This window comes from Benincasa hispida, chromosome 3 (genome assembly GCF_009727055.1).
Source record: "Benincasa hispida cultivar B227 chromosome 3, ASM972705v1, whole genome shotgun sequence".
In the NCBI taxonomy this organism is placed as follows: domain Eukaryota; kingdom Viridiplantae; phylum Streptophyta; class Magnoliopsida; order Cucurbitales; family Cucurbitaceae; genus Benincasa; species Benincasa hispida.
The window spans coordinates 33,945,973-33,967,455 of NC_052351.1; the positions used below are offsets into that span (position 1 = coordinate 33,945,973).

Below are 21,483 nucleotides of genomic sequence, written 5' to 3' on the forward strand. Positions count from 1 at the left end.
ATGCAATAAGTATGCGATGAATGGGTTGAGAAGATCTCTAGCTGGCGTTACTTAGGAATGCGACAGACCTTGTGATCATGTTACTACCATGCACAGTAAGTCATTTTCCAATGTAAATGCAATGCTCCTAAGTCTAGGATGCATGTGTTAAATGCAAAATGTCCATAGAGCTTATCCCTAAGTCTCTACTCTTGTCCTATGCGTTGATGCAAAATGCATGAAAGCAAGATGACCGCATACAATCATATCTTATTGCTAAGATGCATGCGATGGGTTAATAATAAATAGTGCTCATTCCTAAGCGCCTATCTCTCGTTTATGCGTTCTAATCTGGTTCTTCCAAACCTAGATTCTAACCTGACCTTCCCAAGTCTAGATCCTGTCATTAGACTACCCTCCCGAGTATCTCTAAAAGACGGATGAAACATACATAAACAAGATAATCGCAAGGAATGAAGATTCCCTAGTTGTGCTAGCTAAATGCTTCTCAACCCATTCAACTAATTTAGCTACTCATGCCTGAATCACAGAGAGTGAAAAAATATAGAAAAAGAAATTTCATTCTTATAAATAATTTAAGTACACAATGCCAATGGAAGTTTAAGGTAGAGAGTCTAGTAACAATTCCTTACTGACCGAGGCTTTTTACACTGGAATCTCTATTCTGATCTAAAGATATTCCCGCTTCCGCAGGTGTCGGCCCTCTCTCTATCTTGTAGCTTCTGGCACTCTTCCAAGCTTACCGGAACGATCTACCGGCACACTTCTCCCTCGCGTTTGCCTTAAAATGAAGGAAAACTAAAAACGAAGACGTGCGAACTGTAAAGTGGTGAATTAATCGATTGCTTCCGTCTTTTCTAAAGAATGCACTTGGTATTTATAGAGTTTCCATGGTGAAATGCGACTTTTCTCTCCTAGTTGTACAAATGGGACAGCTTTAATTCCTTACTGATGCGTCGGATAATTGTCACCGATAAAGCTAAATGTTCTTCGTGACCGTTATCGGCTGTCAACTTAATTTGGATCCGACTGTCGTCAGCTTTCTGTCCCATCGCTCTTAATTATCCTTTGACTCGGATGTGCCCACCATGTTGTGCTGACCAAGTTGCAGTGATTCTTCTTGGGCGAATGTTTGCGAGCACGATCATCACAAAGTCTTGCAGTGAAGTTGCGCTCGACCAATGTATTCCTATGATTGCAATCTCTGCATTGCGTTAACGAATATTCTGCATAAAAATGTAAAGATCAACTGCTCTAATGCGTTGGACGCATGTGACCACAATATTATATAATTTATGCTTAATAGATGCAATTTAACATATTTCATCAATGCAATCCAACATTGTTTAAGAACTTAGTATTATGATAACGTTCATTTCTACCCGTTATCAGACACCCCACTCGCATGTCTCCATATGAATGGTCAGGATCTACCATCTGTAGTAGTTCACAACACTTGCAAACCTTTACAAAGCTGGTCGTATCCCTAGTGTCACCAGGATTAGGTATCCCCCCTCAATCCTTATATTACAGACCTTTTTATGTCATCACTTAAGGCATGATCCACTTGTATATCTCATATACATGCTTAAGTTTACATACGATAACCATGAAGCTTTGTTTATTGGATATGAGTAAATTCAGAATGAAATAACTCTTATTTTATTCATAACAATGTGTATAAATTACAAACAACGAGACTCCGGAAGAATTAGGACACCAATCCCAACAGCATCCTATACCTGATCAATATTTGATCAATGTACGATGCCTTAGACAAGGCTAACCTCTTGTTCTTACGATCCTAAATGATATGGATCCCTAGAACATACTGTGCCTCACCCAAATCTTTCATTTGGAACTGGGTAGCTAGCCATTTTTTAATGTCAGCTAGAAACCCTATATCATTCCAAATGAGTAGGATATCATCAACATACATTACCAAAAAAGCTATTAAGTTATTGATGATCTTCTTATAAACACAAGGCTGATCAACATTCTGATCAAAGCCAAATGATTTGATCGCACTGTCAAATCTAATGTTCCATGATCTAGATGCTTGTTTCAGCCCATAAATGGACCTATTAAGCTTATAAACTCTTTGCTCTTAATCTGGAACTATGAACCCCTCTGGTTGAGCCATGTAGATGGTCTCCTCAAGATTACCATTAAGAAAGTTAGTCCATTTGCCATATTTCATAATCATAAAATGTGGCTATAGATAAGAGTATCCCGATAAACTTGAGCATGACAACAGGTGAAAAAGTTTTCTCATAGTCCACTCCCTCAACCTGAGTATAACCCTTTACCACGAGTCTAGCCTTAAAGGTTTGCACCTTTCCATCTACACCTTCTTTTCGCTTGTAGATCCACTTACATCTTATAAGTGTTACCCCATCGGGTTGATCTACAAGCTTCCAGACTTGATTGAAGTACATAGACTCCATCTTCTGGTTCATTGCCTTAATCCACTCATCTTTGTCAACATCCTCTATTACTTCCTTAAAAGACAAAGACAATGGATCCTCGACCCCATCATTAAAAATGACGTTATGGGCTTCAGTCAAACTCATGTAAAGATTTAGTGGGCTCATAACCCTCCCACTATGTCGAGGCAGTCTCAACTCTTGAGTTGGTTGACTAGATGTACCGACCTCAAAAACTCTTGTTGATCTATCAACCTATTCAACAACTCTTCTTGAACCCTCGGTAGTCTCAGTCTCACTATAAATCTCATGTAAAATAAGCTTACTTCGTGGTTTATGATCTCGAATGTGGTTTTCTTCCAAGAAGATTGCATTTGTAGAAACAAACACTTTGTTCTCACTTGGATCATAGAAGTATCCACCCCTTGTTTCCATGGGGTAGACTACAAAGAGGCAAACTTTCAAACACGGTTCCAACTTCTTTGGGTTAGTCCAAGGACATAGGCCGGACACCCCCAAATCTTGAAGTAGCATAAACTACCTTTACGACCTCTCCACAACTCAAAAGGTGTTTCAGAAACACTTTTTGAGAGAACATTGTTCAGAATACAGCATGCAGTCTCCACTACAAAATCCCAAAACGAGTCTGGAAGATGAGCATAACTCATCATAGACCAAACCATGTCCAACAAGGCTCTATTTCTCATTTCTGATACAACACTCTGCTAAGGTGTACCTGGAGCCGAAAGTTGGGATGTAATTCCATGTTCATATTTCTGGAATTGGAGGTTCATATACTCTCCACCACAATTAGATCATAGTATTTTTATCTTCTTGCCTAACAAGTTTTCAACTTCAACCTTGTACTCTTTGAACTTATCAAGGGTTTCAGACTTACGTTGCATTAGGTAGAGATATCCATACCTTGAATAATCATCTATAGAAGGTATAAAATATTCATACCTACCTCAAGCCCTAACACTCATCAGACTACAGTGGTCAGAATGTACAAGCTTCAAGGCATCCTTGCCTCTGTAACTTTTTCTAGTAAAAAGTCATTTGGTCATCTTGCCTTTGAGGCATGATTCACACATTGACAAAGAGTTTTATTCTAAACTCTTTAGAAGTCCACTTTTCACCAACCGCTCAATCTTATTGAGGTTGATGTGACCTAACTTTAGATGCCAAAGATGGGCATTTTCCTTAGGAGAAACCTTTGGTCTTTTAGTTGTCGTTGCCATACTGAATATTTCATTGTTAAACAAGGCTTCTATGACTAGCGGCCTTAGTACATATAAGTTACCTTCCATTGAACCAAAATCAATCTCCATCCCATTCTTGAAAATAAACACTCTACTCTCAGAAAAGGAGACAATGTAACATTGTTCAATGAGACAAGATACGGAGATTAAGTTTCTCTTAATATGAGGAACTACAAAAACATTATTCAGTAACAGATAACGTTTCTTGTTCAAAAATAACTTCAGCCTGCCTACAACAACAGCCGAAACAACCTCACCAGTATCGACTCGAAAAGTTAACTCTCCATGTGGCATCATTTGCCAGGAACTAAATCTTTGGTAAGAGGAACTGGCGTGATTAGTAGCACATGAATCAAAGATCCAGGCAGAATCATCATTCTCTACCAAACACATCTCCAAGACCAATAAATCATATTTTCTGTCTTTAGACATCATTCTCTTTTGGAAAGTAGTGGGATCAGTATCAGAACCTAAATAAGCTCCAAGTTCAATGTCAGAGAAAACTTCTCGTCGATGAACATCAACAGAGTCGGCAACACTCGCTTTCTCTTCTTGGAGTTTAACTTGCGAACTGACACTACTGGTTTTGTCATTCATTCTTCTATGCTCAAAAAGTAAGAACTAACGTTCAAACAATTCTTGCATTGAGTCCATGATCTTGCGTGCAATGACCATGTTCTCAACCCTTTTGGTCAAAACATCAGGTATGTTAGCCAAAATGTGAAGTCGGGCCAATTAATTAGCCTCCATCCACACCTTATATGCAATACGAACACTTCGCGGTGCATCAAGGGTCAAGACTTGAGGTCACTCCTCAACCATGACAAACTCGAGGTCGTTTACCATGAAATAGATTTTACAAGACTCTTTCCACTGCATGTAACTAGTCAAGCTAGAGGTATTTAACAGAAAATCAAACATGTAGCTAAAAACAAAAACACATTAACCAACGTTAGATTTTAAGCAAATACCCGTTGAAAAACATACAACATCGAATAAGTTTTAGCAAAACTAACATGAACCTCGTGTGACATCTAGTTTCGCAATGACGCTCCAAAGGTTTAGGACAAAAGCCACCGAAGGGAGGTCAATTTATCTCTCCTCTGAATTGAGACATTCTCAACCAGCCATTAATACCAGAACAACTCTTGCTCATATAACGACTAGCCATCATTGATTTGGTCAAGAAATCATTAAATTACTTAACAATTTCCCGTAAGTGTGACATATTATTTTAGGCCCTAGAGTTCCGCCCCAAACAGCCAATTCGAAGGGAAAAAATCTGATTGGCGCAAAAACTAAAGTGACCCTATCCATTTCTGGAGTTCACCTTGATATTGACCAACTACACAAAACCCATCCAAAGAGGGACGCTTTCAAGGTGCCATGAAGGAGTACAGAATGATCTCACGGTGCGAATCAATGACAGAGACTGTAGGATATATTGACACACATCCTTCACCCACTTACTATAAACACTCTCTCCGGCCACCTTGATATTGACTCGTGCAAACACCATCCGAAGGAGGATGCTCCTAGGGCACCACGAGGCCAAGCATGAATCTCACGGCGTGAACATTCAGGGAGAAACGTGAGTGGAATTATTGACATATCGGATATATCTCTTCCTCCCACTAAGTATTTTATAACCTAGGGTTTAGTTTACTTAGAAAAAACACGGCTAAGAATTTTAACTAAGTTATTTTTTAGGTTTGTTCAAAAGTAACTTTTACCTTGGATAGTTTAACAACTTTTAATCATCATCCATTAAACTCTTTAACGAAGTCTTTAACCAACTGTTGCATACTTGCAGAAAATCTATCTAATTTACCTTTCCAGGTAGGTTCTTAAGTAGGGGTGTTCCGTTTTCGTCAGCTTAAGTACCCAGCCTAGACAGAACCCGCCTTAGACAAAAGGTCCCTTATAGATAGATTTAATACCATTTTAATCTTTTATGCCAATCAATTTAATCCTATTAAACCGATTTAAAAAGATTAAACTAGGTTACTATTCCCATTAGAACCTTGAACTTAGGTATATCTCAATCCAATTTTAAAACCCTTTTAAAACATGAGTTTGCCTAAGTTTGCGTGCAACTTTTTCTTATCGATTTTAGTTCTAATTTCTATTATAACACTTATAACAGAAACAACCAAAACCATTCACAATGCAAAGCTAAGACATGCAAGGCATTCATAATGATTATAAACAACCTAAGTGTCATGTTCCATGCATTTTTCATTCATTGTTACTTTTTATATAACTCTTATACAAACAAGCAACGAACCAAGCAAAACATGCTTCCATTCACCCCTATACTATAACGCTTATAATATAAAGATGATGCATGAATATGCTCATTGTATGCATAAATATAACTCTTATATTTCATGATGCATGTGCATACTTTCTAGTAATTTCATCATGCCATATTATAACACTTATAATACATGATGCATGAATAATTGCACAACCTAAGGTGGGTTTCAAATCTATATGTCATACATTATACCATATAAATCACATATATCTCATGTATATTAAACAAAATGTTGATTAAATAGGAAAAATTGCCTACTACCAATTGAAGGAAATCATACATGAAGATTTCTATGAGCAGCGGAATAATCGTTCCAATTTTCATTCAAAATTGAACATACACAATTACAGTCAAGAAACGGAATCTAATCGATCATGCACAAAACGAAATTACAACATGCTTTACAAATAAGATCAAGGGAAAGATTATACATACCTTTGAAGACTCATCTTCAAACTCCCTTGATCACGAATGCTCGTTCAATCTCCAAGACTGCAACACACGAACACTCGAACACAACGACCCCAACACAATACGATCACAGCGACCACCACACAAACACCGCGGACTCAATGAACGACCTCCAAAACCTCAACCTTAGTCAAGTTAAGTACGACAACACTACAATGGCTACCTTGATATTCTCGGTGTGAGAATTCATAAGTGTGGCTCTATGTGGACTTGGTTAGAGGAAGAGACCTGGAGGAATAACAGTCGTGTAAACGATTGAGCAAGTGGGAGATGAAAAGAGTTTATCGTATAGATGACGCCCAATCGTTTGAAAAATCTCTGCGATCATTTATTAAATGCTCCGCGATCATTTAGCTAATGGCCAACTGAGTGAACTATCGTGTAGTGTCACTCCACGATCGTTTAGTTTCTCTTCAGCTATCGTTTAGTGAATCCTATTTACTTGACAGTAAACCTTGAGTTTTTTTCCGAGATAGACACTCTCACAACAACTACTAAATTTAGGAAAACAGTTTTTCTTTTATCTCACGGTTACCATAAAACCATCAATAACCTCTCACTCAATTGGTTATTAGAGAAAAAGATATAATTATCCAATAATTAATATTATTATAAATATATATGATAACCAACTTACCATATTATATTTATAATCTATAATTTTAATATTTCATCTTATGAAACATATAAACTATAGTTCTTTTTCTATTTCATATTCCTTAATGTAAATCTAGATTTACATTAATCCTCCACTTGATGTATCTCATACATCACACCGATCATATCATATATAATCGAAATTCCTCCTGTCAATTTGAATATTTCAAATCAACACCAAGAACTGATTTTTAACTTGAATCCATTGAGCTACCAAGGGGACCTTATGGACCTGCAACTTGAAGCTCCAACAGTACGTGAATAACTGACTAAACTCTTTAATCACGGGATCCACCATCTGTTAACTACCAGGCACTCCACTAAAGACCGACAGTTGAACTCTCCTTACCACAGATATATTATGTGTCTATATCAACCAATCAACAGTGCGATAACCCTTCGCAGATCGCTCGTAAGTACAGTTGGGTCAATAACCATTATGCCCTGTAGTTACATCTAACTCCCTAAGTACCACTGATCCGTCTAATGAACATAAGTCATAGTCCTTCTATGACCGAGTCTTCTCTTCCAAAGAGAAGTCGTGGCCACTATGTTTAAGACCCGGGAACAACCCTTAAGGGTGTAATCTATCTACTTACACTAGTTTCAGGGAAGGAGTGAATTCCATATTGTGTAACTGAGTTCACATCTCCCAAATCAGACAAATCCCCAAAAAGGTAGACATGTTGAGTTGGCAATCTGGCCACTCTCACCCATACTAATCAAAAGACCGCCCTCAAAGGCAAGAGTTCCTAAAACACTCAGGATTGAGGTCATGTCACCTATGGTCGTTTAGGTGAAGTGTAGGTCTCAAGTATCAACGACGTTATATACAGAGACAAATCATCTCGTGGTTCGGTCTTATACAAACTCTTTGTATAGGATATCCCTGCTCGCATATCTCCACATGAATGGTCAGGATCTACCATCTGTAGTAGTTCACAACACTTGCAAACCTCTACAAAGTGGGTCGTATCCCTAATGTCACCAGGATCAGGTATCCATCCTCAATCCTTATATTACAAACCTTTTTAAGTTATCATTTAAGGCATGATCCACTTGTATATCTCATATACATGCTTAAGTTTATATTCAATAATCATGGAGTTTTGTTTATTGGATATGAGTAAATATCAAATAAAATAACTTTTATTTTATTCATAATAATGCGTATAGATTACAAACTACGAGATTACAGGAGAATTAGGACACCAATCCCAACAAAATCGAAGATTTAAATCAGATCCGTGGTCGGGGACGGGGAGGGCATCATCGCCCCGTCCCCAACCTCGACCCTAATCTCCATCCTCGACCCTATTATTATTATTATTATTATTATTATTATTACTGAAACATACGGTTTCAGTTATTTTTTCCTTTTATTTTTTTTAAAAATCTGATTATAATAAATTTAATTTTATTAATTTACAATTTAAAAAAACATGTAATGTTTAATTTAAACAACTAATATAACATAATACTAATTGTATATAAAATTTACAATTCAATATAAATATTAAATTTAGTTAATTTTAAATAATATAAATAATAAAATAAAAAGCGGGAGGGACCCGAATCCTTGAACGGGGATTCCCGACTCCCCAAAAGGGGGAATGAGGTGGGGACAGAGATTAAAAATTTCCCATAGGCGGAGGATGGGGAGTGCATCCCCGCCCCGCCCCGACCCCGTTGCCATCCCTATATCATACCACTAACAGGTTAAGGTGTGTGTCTTTCTTTTTCCTTTTTCTCACTTTTTTTGTTCATTCATTCTTCTTATTTGAGATAGTGTGTATTGTGGTTGTCTAACGAATAGGAAAATCGAAGGAAGAGACGTTGTGGTTGCGTGAAGAAGATTTTTTGGATCCCAATTTTTTTTTTGAAGGAAAACCAAAGGAAGAGGAGAAGATTTTCAAATCCCTAGGTTTTTTTTTTAAAAAAAAACAATTGAGTTGTGTTTCGATTTTAATTATTTTTTATTTTCTTTTTTTTAAGAGGTATTGTAATTAAAGTGTGGGGTGGGGGAATCAAAACTCAAACCATGAGGTTGATAGTATGAACATTATGCCAGTCGAGCTATGCTCTTGTTGGCAATTATTTTTTATTTTCTATGAATGCCTAGAGTAGTATAGTAATCATATCATGTAGGTGTTGACTGGACATTTGACAGATTGCATTGACTGTCATGGTAATTGTTTAGTTATAATGTATTTGAAATTTTTTGAATGTTTTTGCAACTTTCTAGCTTCAACTTATGAACATTAGGTAATTATTTGTAAGTAAGGGCAGTTTTGACAAATTGTTATTATTTTTTTAATTATTTAATTCAATTTTACCAGATTCACAATTTTGAAAACTTTTTGTTATATTTCCAAATGAAACTCCTAAATTTGCTATTTATCTAGTCAACCCTTCAATTTTCAACTTTGACAATGAAAATGTATGTCCATTATTGTCGAAGTATACTCACTTTCCTACATTTACCTCAAATATTTTTCTTTCCTTCCTAAAAGGGATGTCATGTTATTTTATAAAATATTCAATTTCCCATTCATATTTTATTTTCTCAACTAGATGATAGTTATTTGTTTTTTAGTATAATAGACGATAGTTATTTTATTTGTAAAATAAACAATTTGATGATGTTTTGATGTGATGTATTCTATTATTTAACTTGGCAAAGAAAGGTTGAGAGGTTGGACATTTTCCCTATTAAATTAACAGACTCAAACCTGTCGATCTAACCTACATTTAGTTCAGACACCTATAAATCAAAAAGTTGTAGTATTCAGATCTTTACTCGCGTATTAATTTTTGTTTCTAAAAAATATCAACCACGATTTAATATCAAAATCAATTGACAACGAGATGAATAATTCATATACCTTTTTAAAAATATGATGTCCCTTAATTATTCTAGGTGGGATATCCTCAATACAACCTAAACTACAATTAAAAATACTTAGATACATCCTGACTGTATCTATCTTTGTATATCACATGAAAATTTTCCAATCATAATTTGTTATATGGTAAATTTACTTGTCCTTTTTGAAATAAATTGATATTTTCTTTTAATGTGATGTGAGTGAGATGCATGAGATGAGTGTATTCAAGATGCAACCAAGTATTGCTCAATTATAATTATTTTTTATTTAAACCCAACATGTTACCGTTAATGAAACTTTGATGTATATGTTTTTTCCCTTCTATCCACGTGTTAAAGTATAATTAAATCTATCTGGGATTTCTACATAGAAGATCTTAAAAATAGGCCCATATTTGTCTTGAATATTTCATTTTTTTACAAAAAAAAAAAAAAAAAAACTATTGGTTACCCTATTTTCACTAATATCAGTAGCTATTTACAATTTAGCTCTCATCTATATATATGTATATATAATTCTCTCTCCCCATGTACATGCATATTCTCTACCCCTATGCATATTTTCTCTGCTCCATACATATTCCCCTCATGCTTCAAGGTCATTTCTTCCGCCTTTCTCTTTTCTCCTTCTCCCTTCCTCTCTTTTCTCCTTCCGGCCGTGTGAGTTGCAAGCAGGAGACAAATGACGTGGAGCGAGCATGGGACAACAATAACAACTATGGCAGACTCAGAGCAAAAATGACAATCACAGATTCAGGGCAAATGAACGGGGACGGTGGACTCAGGGCAAATGAACAACGGACCCGATTCAACTTTTAGTTTTACTTTTCCTTTTTTTTTTATATATAGTATGATATGTACCATTTTTTTTTTTTAGCTTTTGTAGGTGGTATATGTATTCATTTATTTGATATAAACAAGAGTATTTTTTATTTAGACTTCATGTATTGTGATATATATACTGTGGTATAAATGAAATTTATGAAGATTTATATATTGTGGTATGTTTCATATATTGGTTTATATCGTGACTTAGGTTAAACATTGAGTTAATCTCTACTTTATAAATTGTAGTATATTTCATATATTAGTTAGAATATTTTCAAATACTTAACAAAATGTTCTAAAGTATAGCTAAAATAAACATGAATCCATAAAAAAATGTTATGAGGTATATCTAAAATAACCACTAATCCGTAAAAAAAGCTAATAAGTTGATATGTAAAAACCAACATAAACAGAAAATAAAATTTCATTAAAAGCATTTTTTCTAAATTGAAAAATCGAAAAAATTACAATAAATGTATTTTTTCTCTCCAACTGATAAATGAGAAAAGAAATATATTAAATGCATTTTCTCTCCCTATAATAAATGTATTTTCTCTCGTCATCATTAAAGTAGCTTCAAAAATAGGAAAAAAAAAATAAAAATAGAATATAAATAAATGTGAATGGTATAATTGTCCAAAATTAACCCTAAAAGTCATCTTTGGAAAAAAAAAAAAAATAAATTTCAAGATATTTATTAAATAGAGGGTTTTCTTCAAGCCTTCTATATAGAAACCCTAAATCTAATGTGTCAATTCAAGTATATTCAATAGATTAAACACCCATTATCATATTCAAAATCGATAGTTAATTCTCCCATTTCTGGTTGAACTGAAAAAAAATCATCTCTAACCTAATAAGTTGTTATCAAAAAAAGAAAAAGACAAATATCATACCTTAAACGCTGGGAATTATATCAATTTGTACCACAAACTAATGATTATATCAATTTAAATCATGAACTTTGAAAGTAGTGTGAATTTAAACTCCAAACTAATAATTGTATTAACTTAAACATTAAACTTTCATAAGTACATCAATTTAAACCTTGAACTTTTATATGTATATCAACTTCAACCCTAAACTTTCATAAGCGTGTCTAAATAAAACATAATAGAGAGTTTAAATTGATACAATTATTAGTTTGAGATTTAAATTATTTACTTATAAAAGTTCAGGTTTTAAATTGATATAATTATTGGTTTGAAGTTTAAATTGAAACAATCCCAACGTTGGTGTAAATCGATATTTATCCTAAATAATAATAATAATAATAATAATAATAATAAAAGCCGCCCATTTGAGCTAAAAGGAATGTTAAGATATAATTTGATGGTGAGATTGATTTAGAATTTGACCTTATTTAATTCAGACTAATTTTAAATACTTCATAAAGTGATAAAATCAACAAAAGTCCAACTTATTTTATTTATTGGCTAACCAAAACAAACTTATATAATTTAGCTTTATTTAATTTGGCTATTAAACTAGTCAAACATTTGAGTTAATAAATTAAAAGAACTATTAAAAAAATCTCTAAATTTTGATTTACGTTTCTACTTCGTCATAGGTTTCAAAAACCTTAACATTTTTTTAATGTATTTTTACTCATTTTGAACCTTATTTAATTTAGTTGATAATAACAATAGATTTTTTTAAAACTGTTTTACTTTAGTTAAAAGTTAATAATTAACACTAATGGTTAAGTGAACATCAATGAAGATCTTGGGATAAAATGTAAAATTTAAAAATTTAAAAATTAAAAGCAAATCAAATTCACACTTGAAAACTCAAAAAGTAATATATTAAAATTCATGGGCTAAATACAACTTAAACTACTAACTTATAAAGTAAGTACCAAAAAAGTAGAATAAAATGGTAAGTTTTTGAAATCTAAAAACCAAATCTTTCAGTGCAAAAAACAATACATTTTTTTTACTGTACTTCAAACATGAGTAAAAATAGAATATCATTTTATAAAGTATATAATAACAAAGTAATAATCCATGTATAGCTTTTTTTCTTCTCCCAACTTTTTCTTGTACACTTCTTCATCCTTTAACCAAACACATATATTATAATTAGAACAAGGATTACGTGCAGTTATTTATTTAGACACAAAATAAATTTTAAAAAAAATTATCACATGACCATTTTTATTGGACAACTGCCTAAGTTGCACAAATACATGTGTCTAAGTAGCATCTGAAGGACAATTGGAGCACCAACTTGAAGTTGGTGGAGTGATATTTATAATATAATAACGATTTTTACAATCATTTATAACCTAAAGTATGGTGAATATTATTTCAAAAGTCCTTTTGCTACCATATTTAATATTTCTCACTCATTCTCTCTTTTATTCTTTGCTAGAGTGTTTGTATTTCCTACCCATGCAAAAAGAATCTACATCTTAAACACATATTTTTGGAGTATATATTAAAATAGTCAACACTCCAAACACAAACTATCATAATCCATATACTATAATGATTAACTCAACGCTCTAAACGTCTCTTCTAAGTATTTTCCTCATAATCGAGCCATTTGATATACACATTTTATTGAGTTCACCAACAGGATTTTATCTTTTTTTACAATTTGTAGAATGGAGAAGTCGAACCTTCGACTCTACAATGATTTATGGTCAGATCAACTTTTTTTTAGCAATGATTAGAACAAACTTTATTATATATGTTTTTTGGAAAGCTTTATTCTATTATATCTGTCTTAATCGATTTAGGATTTGTTTGGATTGACTTAATAAAAAAAAGTATTTTTTTAAAAAAATATTTTTATTTAAATATTTTTGATAAAAACTTACTAAAATATACCTGAAAAATTATTTTAAATGCAACCCCTCTAATTTTCCAATGTCTTTCCAACGGACTTTATTTTTTTAAGTGTTATTTTTTAAAGTAAACACTCAAAAAAATGTATTGGAAACATCTCTAAACTATTTTTTATAGATTATTTGGAATTTATATAACTTCCACAGTTTGCTATATGATACGTCAAATGACACGTTTGAAAATAAAGATAAATTGGAAATTGGAAGAAGTCTCTAAGTCTCTATCCCCTGCCAAATTTATTATTAATATTACTATTTCCAAATATATATTTTAAAATTTTTTATAGAAGGTTATTTTTTGACCATTTCCACGACTCTTCTTTCTGGACATTTTTCAAAAAAAAATGTTTATTTTAGCTTTTTTTTTTTGGCTTTTTGGTAGTGTTTTATTTACATTAACCTCAGGACTTTCAAATTCTTTATATTTTTAGCAATCTAATACATTTGAAAAACAAAAAAGAAACTCATTTATTATTATTTTAAAAAATTAAACAAGAAAAAGAAAAAGAAAAAGAAAAATTATTCTCTATTATTATAAAATTTCTTCATTTGAAGTCGACACGCGTATGCCGTATGCTAACCGCGATTTCACTGACACTTGCGGGAAAATTGAGGCTACGCAGAAAACGACGTCGTCTATAGATTTCTTTTCCACCATTTTCTCACTATCTTCCGTTGGATCAATCAAAATCTCGATATTACTCAAATCCAACGACCAAAAGGCTTCGAACACCATAAACTACATGCACCTGCCCGCATACAAACCTCTTACCGGGTCTAAAATTTCAACGGCCGTCCAGTGCTGGCGTTACACGCGACGATTTCCCTCTTCCCTCTCTCTTCTCTTCTCTCTCTAATTTGTGTCTCAGATCTTAAATTCATCCATTCTCCTTTGATCCGGTAATTTTAATTTCAAAAGAGAAAATTATATAAATAAATCGAAATCAATTTTCTGTTTGGTTTCTGTTCTTGGATTTGTTTCCTTTTCTTTGGTGTTTTGTGTTGTGATCTTTCACTTTTGTTCCAGTATTTCTCTCTAGGGTTTGTTTTTTCCTTCTACTCTCCTTTTGCCGATTTTATTCCATCGATGGCTGCTCCACCTGCAAGGGCTCGAGCCGATTATGATTATCTCATAAAGCTTCTCCTGATCGGTGATAGTGGTATGTGAATTCTTCACTCTTCCATCGCATTATTCCATTTCTATATCCGTTTTCTTCACGTTGTTTTGATTTTGTTATTTGATCTTCCTGATTTGGTTGTTCCTGATTCACCGTTAAGCTAGTTCTTGCAAGTATTGAATGTAATGTGTTTAATTTAATATTGTTTGAATCATGACCGTTATCAATTGATTATTAGATGTGTACGGTTGAATGTGCATTTTGGTACCTGCTTGAGCCTGGCATTTCCTGGAATGTATGTAATTTATTTCTTGTTGACTTCGTATTTGCTTCGTATGCGTAATGTATTTTGCTGGATTTTTATAAGAATGGATTAGGATTACATTTACAATAGATTGTAATTTGGTTTGATTATTTAGGATGACATGAGATGGTGTTTGCTTCACATTTTAATCCGCGTGGTGCTTGCACTTTTTTGTGAGAGCATATGGTGGAAACTTTATGTTTGTATGAAAGGGAGATTTTCTTCATTTTTTGAATATTATGTTTCCAGGTGTGGGGAAGAGTTGCCTTCTCTTGCGTTTCTCGGATGGTTCTTTTACTACGAGTTTCATCACAACCATCGGGTAGGTGCTTGTTAAACTACTACTTTTATGAGTATGTGGTTTTCCCACATTATTCTTGATTGAGTAGGCTGAACATTCTTCAACAGCATTGATTTTAAGATAAGGACCATAGAGCTGGATGGAAAAAGGATCAAATTACAAATTTGGGATACTGCTGGACAGGAGCGGTTTAGAACAATTACTACTGGTTAGTGTTGAAACTTCAAGCTGAATTTATTACCTTGTGCTGTTGTTGTGATGTGCACGAGGGGGTTGATGTTCTTGGAATAGTGGCCCGGGAATGCGTGTATGTTTTCTTTAAATAATTTGATAGGTTGGACTAAAGATCTCAATATATTTGATCAATATTTAACATCTCTAAGTATATAGAATCGAACACATTAAATGTATTGACTTGTAGTCTTGTACCTATTATGTAGCTCAATTGGTTTAGTAAAGTTAATAGCAACCTCTCTCATATAGGTTTGGGGGTTCAATTTTCCCTCTCCATTTGAATTCTTTGAAAAAAAGAAAAACAACCTGTTGAATCCGGATCCTTTCTTATTAGGTATTTTGATTAGTTTGCATGTCAAGACCTCGTTTCCTTGCAGTTTAAAATTTTAGTTTCTGAGGTCTCATTGTCATATGGGCTCAAATAAATAATATTTGTACTTTTCCATCAAAATACTTGATTAAACATTTGATATTTTAAGTTTAAGAGAAAAAAAAATGCAAAAACCACCTTTGAACTATAATATTGATAACATACCTCTTACCTTTGAGAGAGAGCGAAAATGAAAAAAAGCAGTTGTCGGGCTGATACCTTCCCAGGACATTATTGGGCTGCCAAGGACCGACATGTATCCTTCCACCAAAGAGAGTGGGAGGTGATGTTGCTCTGTGAAACCAGCCTCATGTAGTTCCCTCCATCTCTAGGGGCAGTGGACTTCGGGCCTTCGTTCAAAGCCCAAGGCCCAACTCCCTACTTGGAACGGGCAGGCCAGAGATCATCTTAGAAAGACCCTACTTTGTGGACTGGACCAACCTTCAACCACTTTGATGTCCCTGTTTGGCTTACAAACTCACTCTACTGAACTCGGCAATAGCATGCCTCTTACCTTATTCCTATATTTTTTACTTAAATCATATAATGTAACTGTTGCCTTATCTATCTCAATCGATCTTCATAGCTCATGCAAGAGTCCAGTTCAATTGTTATAGTACTATTATTGTTCTTGATTTAAGTGGTTGAGAAGTATGCTCATTATGAGTATATATCGCACATTAAATATGATTTGGCTCGTCCAATTATCAACGTTATTTTAGCTCTCAAATTTAAAAATAATATTTACGTGATTAATATTTTAGTTTGCAAATTTTCTTGAATATGAAGTTGGTGTATAGACAACTTAGGGATGATTTGTGCTTTTTTTGAGCTGCCACTCATAGATTCAAGATTCTTAAATGCTAGGACTGAATAGCAATCATTTGGCAAGTTTTGGGGTATGTTAACCCTTATAGCTCGGATTTATTTTTGGATTCTTCCCCAAGTTTAACTAATTACCTTTTTTATCCTCTGCAGCTTACTATCGTGGTGCCATGGGTATTTTGCTTGTGTACGATGTAACTGATGAATCTTCCTTTAACAGTAATGTTCTTTCCTTACCTTCTCTAGCTTCAATTGTTGTGTTTTAGTGCATCTCTTTTCGAGTTTCTAAGGGTTTGTTTGGACTTTGGTAGACATTCTAGACTATGTTTTATGTTTTCAGATTCACTGTATTCAACAAATATGGGCTTGGTAGGCAACCCGAATTCTGTTTTTGAAAAATATTTTCAGATTTTGTGATCCAAATGGTGTAAATTCTAAAATTAACATTAGGGTATCTAGATTTTGAAACTGAAATTTTAAAATACATAATTATATATATATATATATATAAAGGTCAATAAATAGTATTTCATGTTATAAACTCAACTTTCTTTTTTGTTAAATATAATATGTATTATGTAATGTATTATAATTAAATGACATGATATTACAAAATAATAATTATACAAAATTAATAAGATAAAACATTTTCATAAATTAGTTAATAATAGTTTATATTTAACTTAATTAGTGGATTATTGCAACTAGTTTTGGAGTTTATAAATATATTACCAAACACATCTTGAACCATTGTTTAAATTGAAATCCAAATTCTGAATCTGCTATAAAATATATATCTAAAAAGATAAAATATTGCATTCCAGGTTGCCTACCAAACATACCCTAATTCTTTTTATCCCATTGATTTTTACCATGATATTTAAAAAGATTGGAACGTTTTTCTGCTACTGCATGTATTGTTTTATTATGGGAACAAATGTCTGTAGACGATGAATCTTCTTAGCTTCTCTAAGCTTTATAAACTAAGCTGGTTTCTTTCTGCAGACATTAGGAACTGGATTCGGAACATTGAACAACATGCTTCGGACAATGTTAACAAAATACTTGTTGGTAACAAGGCTGACATGGATGAGAGTAAAAGGGTATCCTCCCTCTCTCTTGCCATCTGTTTTCCTACCTGTGTTTTCCAGCTCAGTTGACGTGTTTTTGACGAGAATCTTTTTTCAGGCTGTCCCCACCTCAAAGGGTCAAGCTCTTGCAGATGAATATGGCATCAAGTTCTTTGAGACTGTGAGTTATACATCTCAGCTTGGAAGATTATCATATATATCTGGTGGACATGCTATTCTAAAAATCTTATGTTTTACAGAGTGCTAAGACGAACTTAAATGTGGAAGAAGTTTTCTTCTCGATAGCTAGGGATATTAAACAAAGGCTCGCTGATACTGATTCAAAAGCCGAGGTATAGTCTTTTAAATCACTACGTGGGCTAAATTCTCATAAAGAATTAAAATTAAAATTATTATCCAACATCTATTTTGTTTGTTCGTTTGTTTTTCTAAAAAAAATATTTTAATATAATAAAATGAAAAGAATTGTTTAAAGTTCTAGAGGAGGAGAAATCCTTAACTTAAATGAGAATAAATTACTAGAAACTTGTTCATTCAAAAGTACATGGAGTTGAAAGTCATCGAATAATTAAGGTATTTAGATATTTTGTCCAATGACAAGTAAGAGAAATATCGGAGTCTACTTTATGTAAGATCTCAAGTATCCTGCCAGTTTAATTATGTTACTACGTTCTCCTTTGCTTTCTGACGATATCAAGTTTCATTTTTCTTGGAAAGCCACCAATCTGTCTTATATTTTTTTAACAATTTATTATTTCATTGCTTTCGTCTGATGTTTTTATTAGTTTGTTGTGCCTTGTGATTATGTGAGTTTGCACAGTATATTCTTTAGTTCAATGGCATCCTTTCCATGTGATTCACATTTATTTTACTTTTGGATATATTGCAGCCTCAGACAATCAAGATTAATCAACCAGATCAGGGGGCAGGGGCTGCTCAAGCTGCTCAAAGATCAGCATGCTGCGGTTCTTAAGCAAGTCGCGTTGATGGGATCTCAAGGGTACATTCTTAAGGAACCATTTGTGGAAACTATCGATCGGTCCTGTTACAACTATATCAGTGCTGCTTGTATCAGTTCTCATTATCATATTTTTTTCACCAACTAGTGCTAATCTGAGTGTGAATGACAACAGACAGATAATCCTTATTTGAGAAATTAATTATATATTAGCTGATTTTCTACACATACTCTTTATCTCCTCCTCCATCAATATTTATTTGATCCAGCTTGGAAAAGAAATAACAGCCATATTTGAAATGAAAGGCTTGCTCTGTGGTGATATCTCTCTTGGATGACCTGATGCGTGGAGAAACACACCTCGAGTAAGCCTAAATATGAGCTGCTGCTTTTACTAATTAGCCACTTAATCCAATATCTGTGCTAAGCTTGTTCTCGCAGCTTTGTAATTAGCCTATGCAGTCTCTCGTATCTTCACTAATGGGCGAACTCATATGATTGCCGGCAAATGGAAGTGGTCCACGTCACCACACCAGGTTATATTTAACATTCCATATCTTTTTATTCCATAGAAAAATTCCCCCTCCCCTGCTTGCAATTGCATCATATCCGTGTTTTTCTCGTCCCCCACTACCCCCACTTTCTGGTTTTGGAGTAGCCTGGAATCACTGCATAAATTGGCTGGGACCTCTTATGTTCTTCCTATATGCCTAAATCAATCATGATCTTTTGTTGTTCATATCTTAGTTGTTTTGTTCTTATTCCCTTGAGCATTGTATCAGTACATCTTCATAATGGATTGCTGAATTCGTAAAACATTATGGAAGTCATTTGGAAAATACATATACATAAATCATTAGCTTATTAAGGGGACAGATTTTAATGACTGTGAAAATATGAACAGGATTACGGATTAGAAATTTTTGTTATAGCCATCATAGTAATTTTTTTTTCCCTTTAAGTGCAATTGGGTCAATAGAATTTGAACCACAGACTTCGTGATCACTTATGATTATTAATACACTCAAATGTCAATTGAGTTATGCTTGCTTTAACACCTATAGTAGCACCGGTAGAATCTTTATTTGATTGAATTAGTAACTATACATTATATGGCTGAGCTTGCATCATTCTCTTTGCTATTTTCTTATGTTTTGTGGATACTTTGTATCGTAGTTCCCTTTGATCATTATTCAACTTATTACTAAATGTTAATACGACGTCATATAAACTGGGTAATTAGCTTTTATCTGTAGTTGGAGAATTTAAATGGATAATTATCATTAACTAAATTTTTATATTTTATTCATATAGACAGTGTGTGACGTCTTGATATGTCACATAGTCTCATATATTCAAAAAGTAGAATTAGCTTTCGTGAGATCATCCTCCTTGGAGAATTTAAATGGGTGATTATCATTAAATGCAAAAAATGGAAGAAAATTTCTAAAATTTATGTGGAAAATGGAAGAAACACTAATTAAATTTTCTTGAATATATCTTTATCCGACCGAACGAGTACTTTACTTTTGCTATAATTTATGTTTTAGGTTGCATGTTTTTTGCTATTTTCTTATGTTTTGTGGTAACTTCCTTTTGTTTTATTTTTCAATGGTTCTTTATCTTGTGTAGATGTGTTGATTTTGTTCCCATCGATCAAATGTGACATCATGTAGACGGTGCGACGTCTTGATATTTCACAAGTCACATATACATTCAAAAAGTAGAATTAGCTTTTGTGTGATGTCGTTCAAATGGATAATTAAAATATTAATATAACAATTAGAAGTAAAATAACTAAAATGAAACAAATGGAAGAATAAAATCAAAACTTTATCAATAATAGGACTAAAGTTATAGTTTAACATAATGAATTCAGATTTTGAGGTATTGAATTAAGTAGGGGTGTACATGACTTGTATTGAAAATATTTTTTGGACTAACTTGAAAATTCAGATTGGTTGAGTTGACAATCCAAAAAACCAAAAAAAAAAAAAAAAAAACTCCAACCCAACCATTAAAATTTGGGATGGGTTGGGTTGGATTGTCTAGTTGTAACTTATTTTTTCTTTTTAATTAAAAATATATAAATTTACATACAACACATGATTAATAACTAAAATCTCATAAAATTCAAATATTAAATACCAAATATCTATTTTCAAACTTAAACAAAGACAAATATCATAATAATTTTAAAAGAAAAATATTAAAAATTCACAATTAATCGATACAAAGTAATCAAACTTTAAACAAAGATAAATTTATTTTAGTCTAACCTATGACTCAACTCAATCCAACAAGAATAGAAAAAGTTTAACCAAATCCGATCCAATAATAAAACTAATCCAATTCAACCCTTACATTTTGAGTTGAGTAGTAAGGTTGTCGGGTTATTTAAACAACACTCCTAGAATTAAGAACACCAATGGAATGCAGTGGGGCTGAAGTTGAGAAGTACGGTTGAGATTTTTAATAAATCTCCTTTTTAACATCTTTGTTTGCTACTCTTTTTTTGTATTCCTTGAAAAAGAATAACTTTTTTAAAAAGAAAAATTAGGAACAATTTGAGAGCATGTT

General features: G+C 33.2%; 1 protein-coding gene across 3 annotated transcripts; it reads left to right on the forward strand.

Annotated features, from left to right (window-relative positions):
* The first annotated feature begins 14,443 nt into the window (after window positions 1-14,443).
* LOC120074597 (ras-related protein RABE1a) lies at window positions 14,444-19,131 on the forward strand. Of its 3 annotated transcripts, none has more exons than XM_039027762.1 (9): window positions 14,444-14,602; window positions 14,730-14,862; window positions 15,374-15,446; window positions 15,533-15,633; window positions 17,008-17,073; window positions 17,860-17,957; window positions 18,043-18,105; window positions 18,185-18,277; window positions 18,835-19,131. In XM_039027762.1, exons 2-9 carry the CDS (start codon window positions 14,790-14,792, stop codon window positions 18,916-18,918), a joined length of 651 nt encoding a protein of 216 aa, XP_038883690.1. In that variant the 5' UTR covers window positions 14,444-14,602; window positions 14,730-14,789; the 3' UTR covers window positions 18,919-19,131. The 3 variants fall into 3 exon arrangements, with proteins under 3 accessions (XP_038883690.1, XP_038883692.1, XP_038883691.1); XM_039027764.1 differs by having other exon boundaries at window positions 14,490-14,602; window positions 14,743-14,862; XM_039027763.1 differs by lacking the exon at window positions 14,444-14,602 and having other exon boundaries at window positions 14,609-14,862.
* The last annotated feature ends 2,352 nt before the right edge of the window (window positions 19,132-21,483 follow it).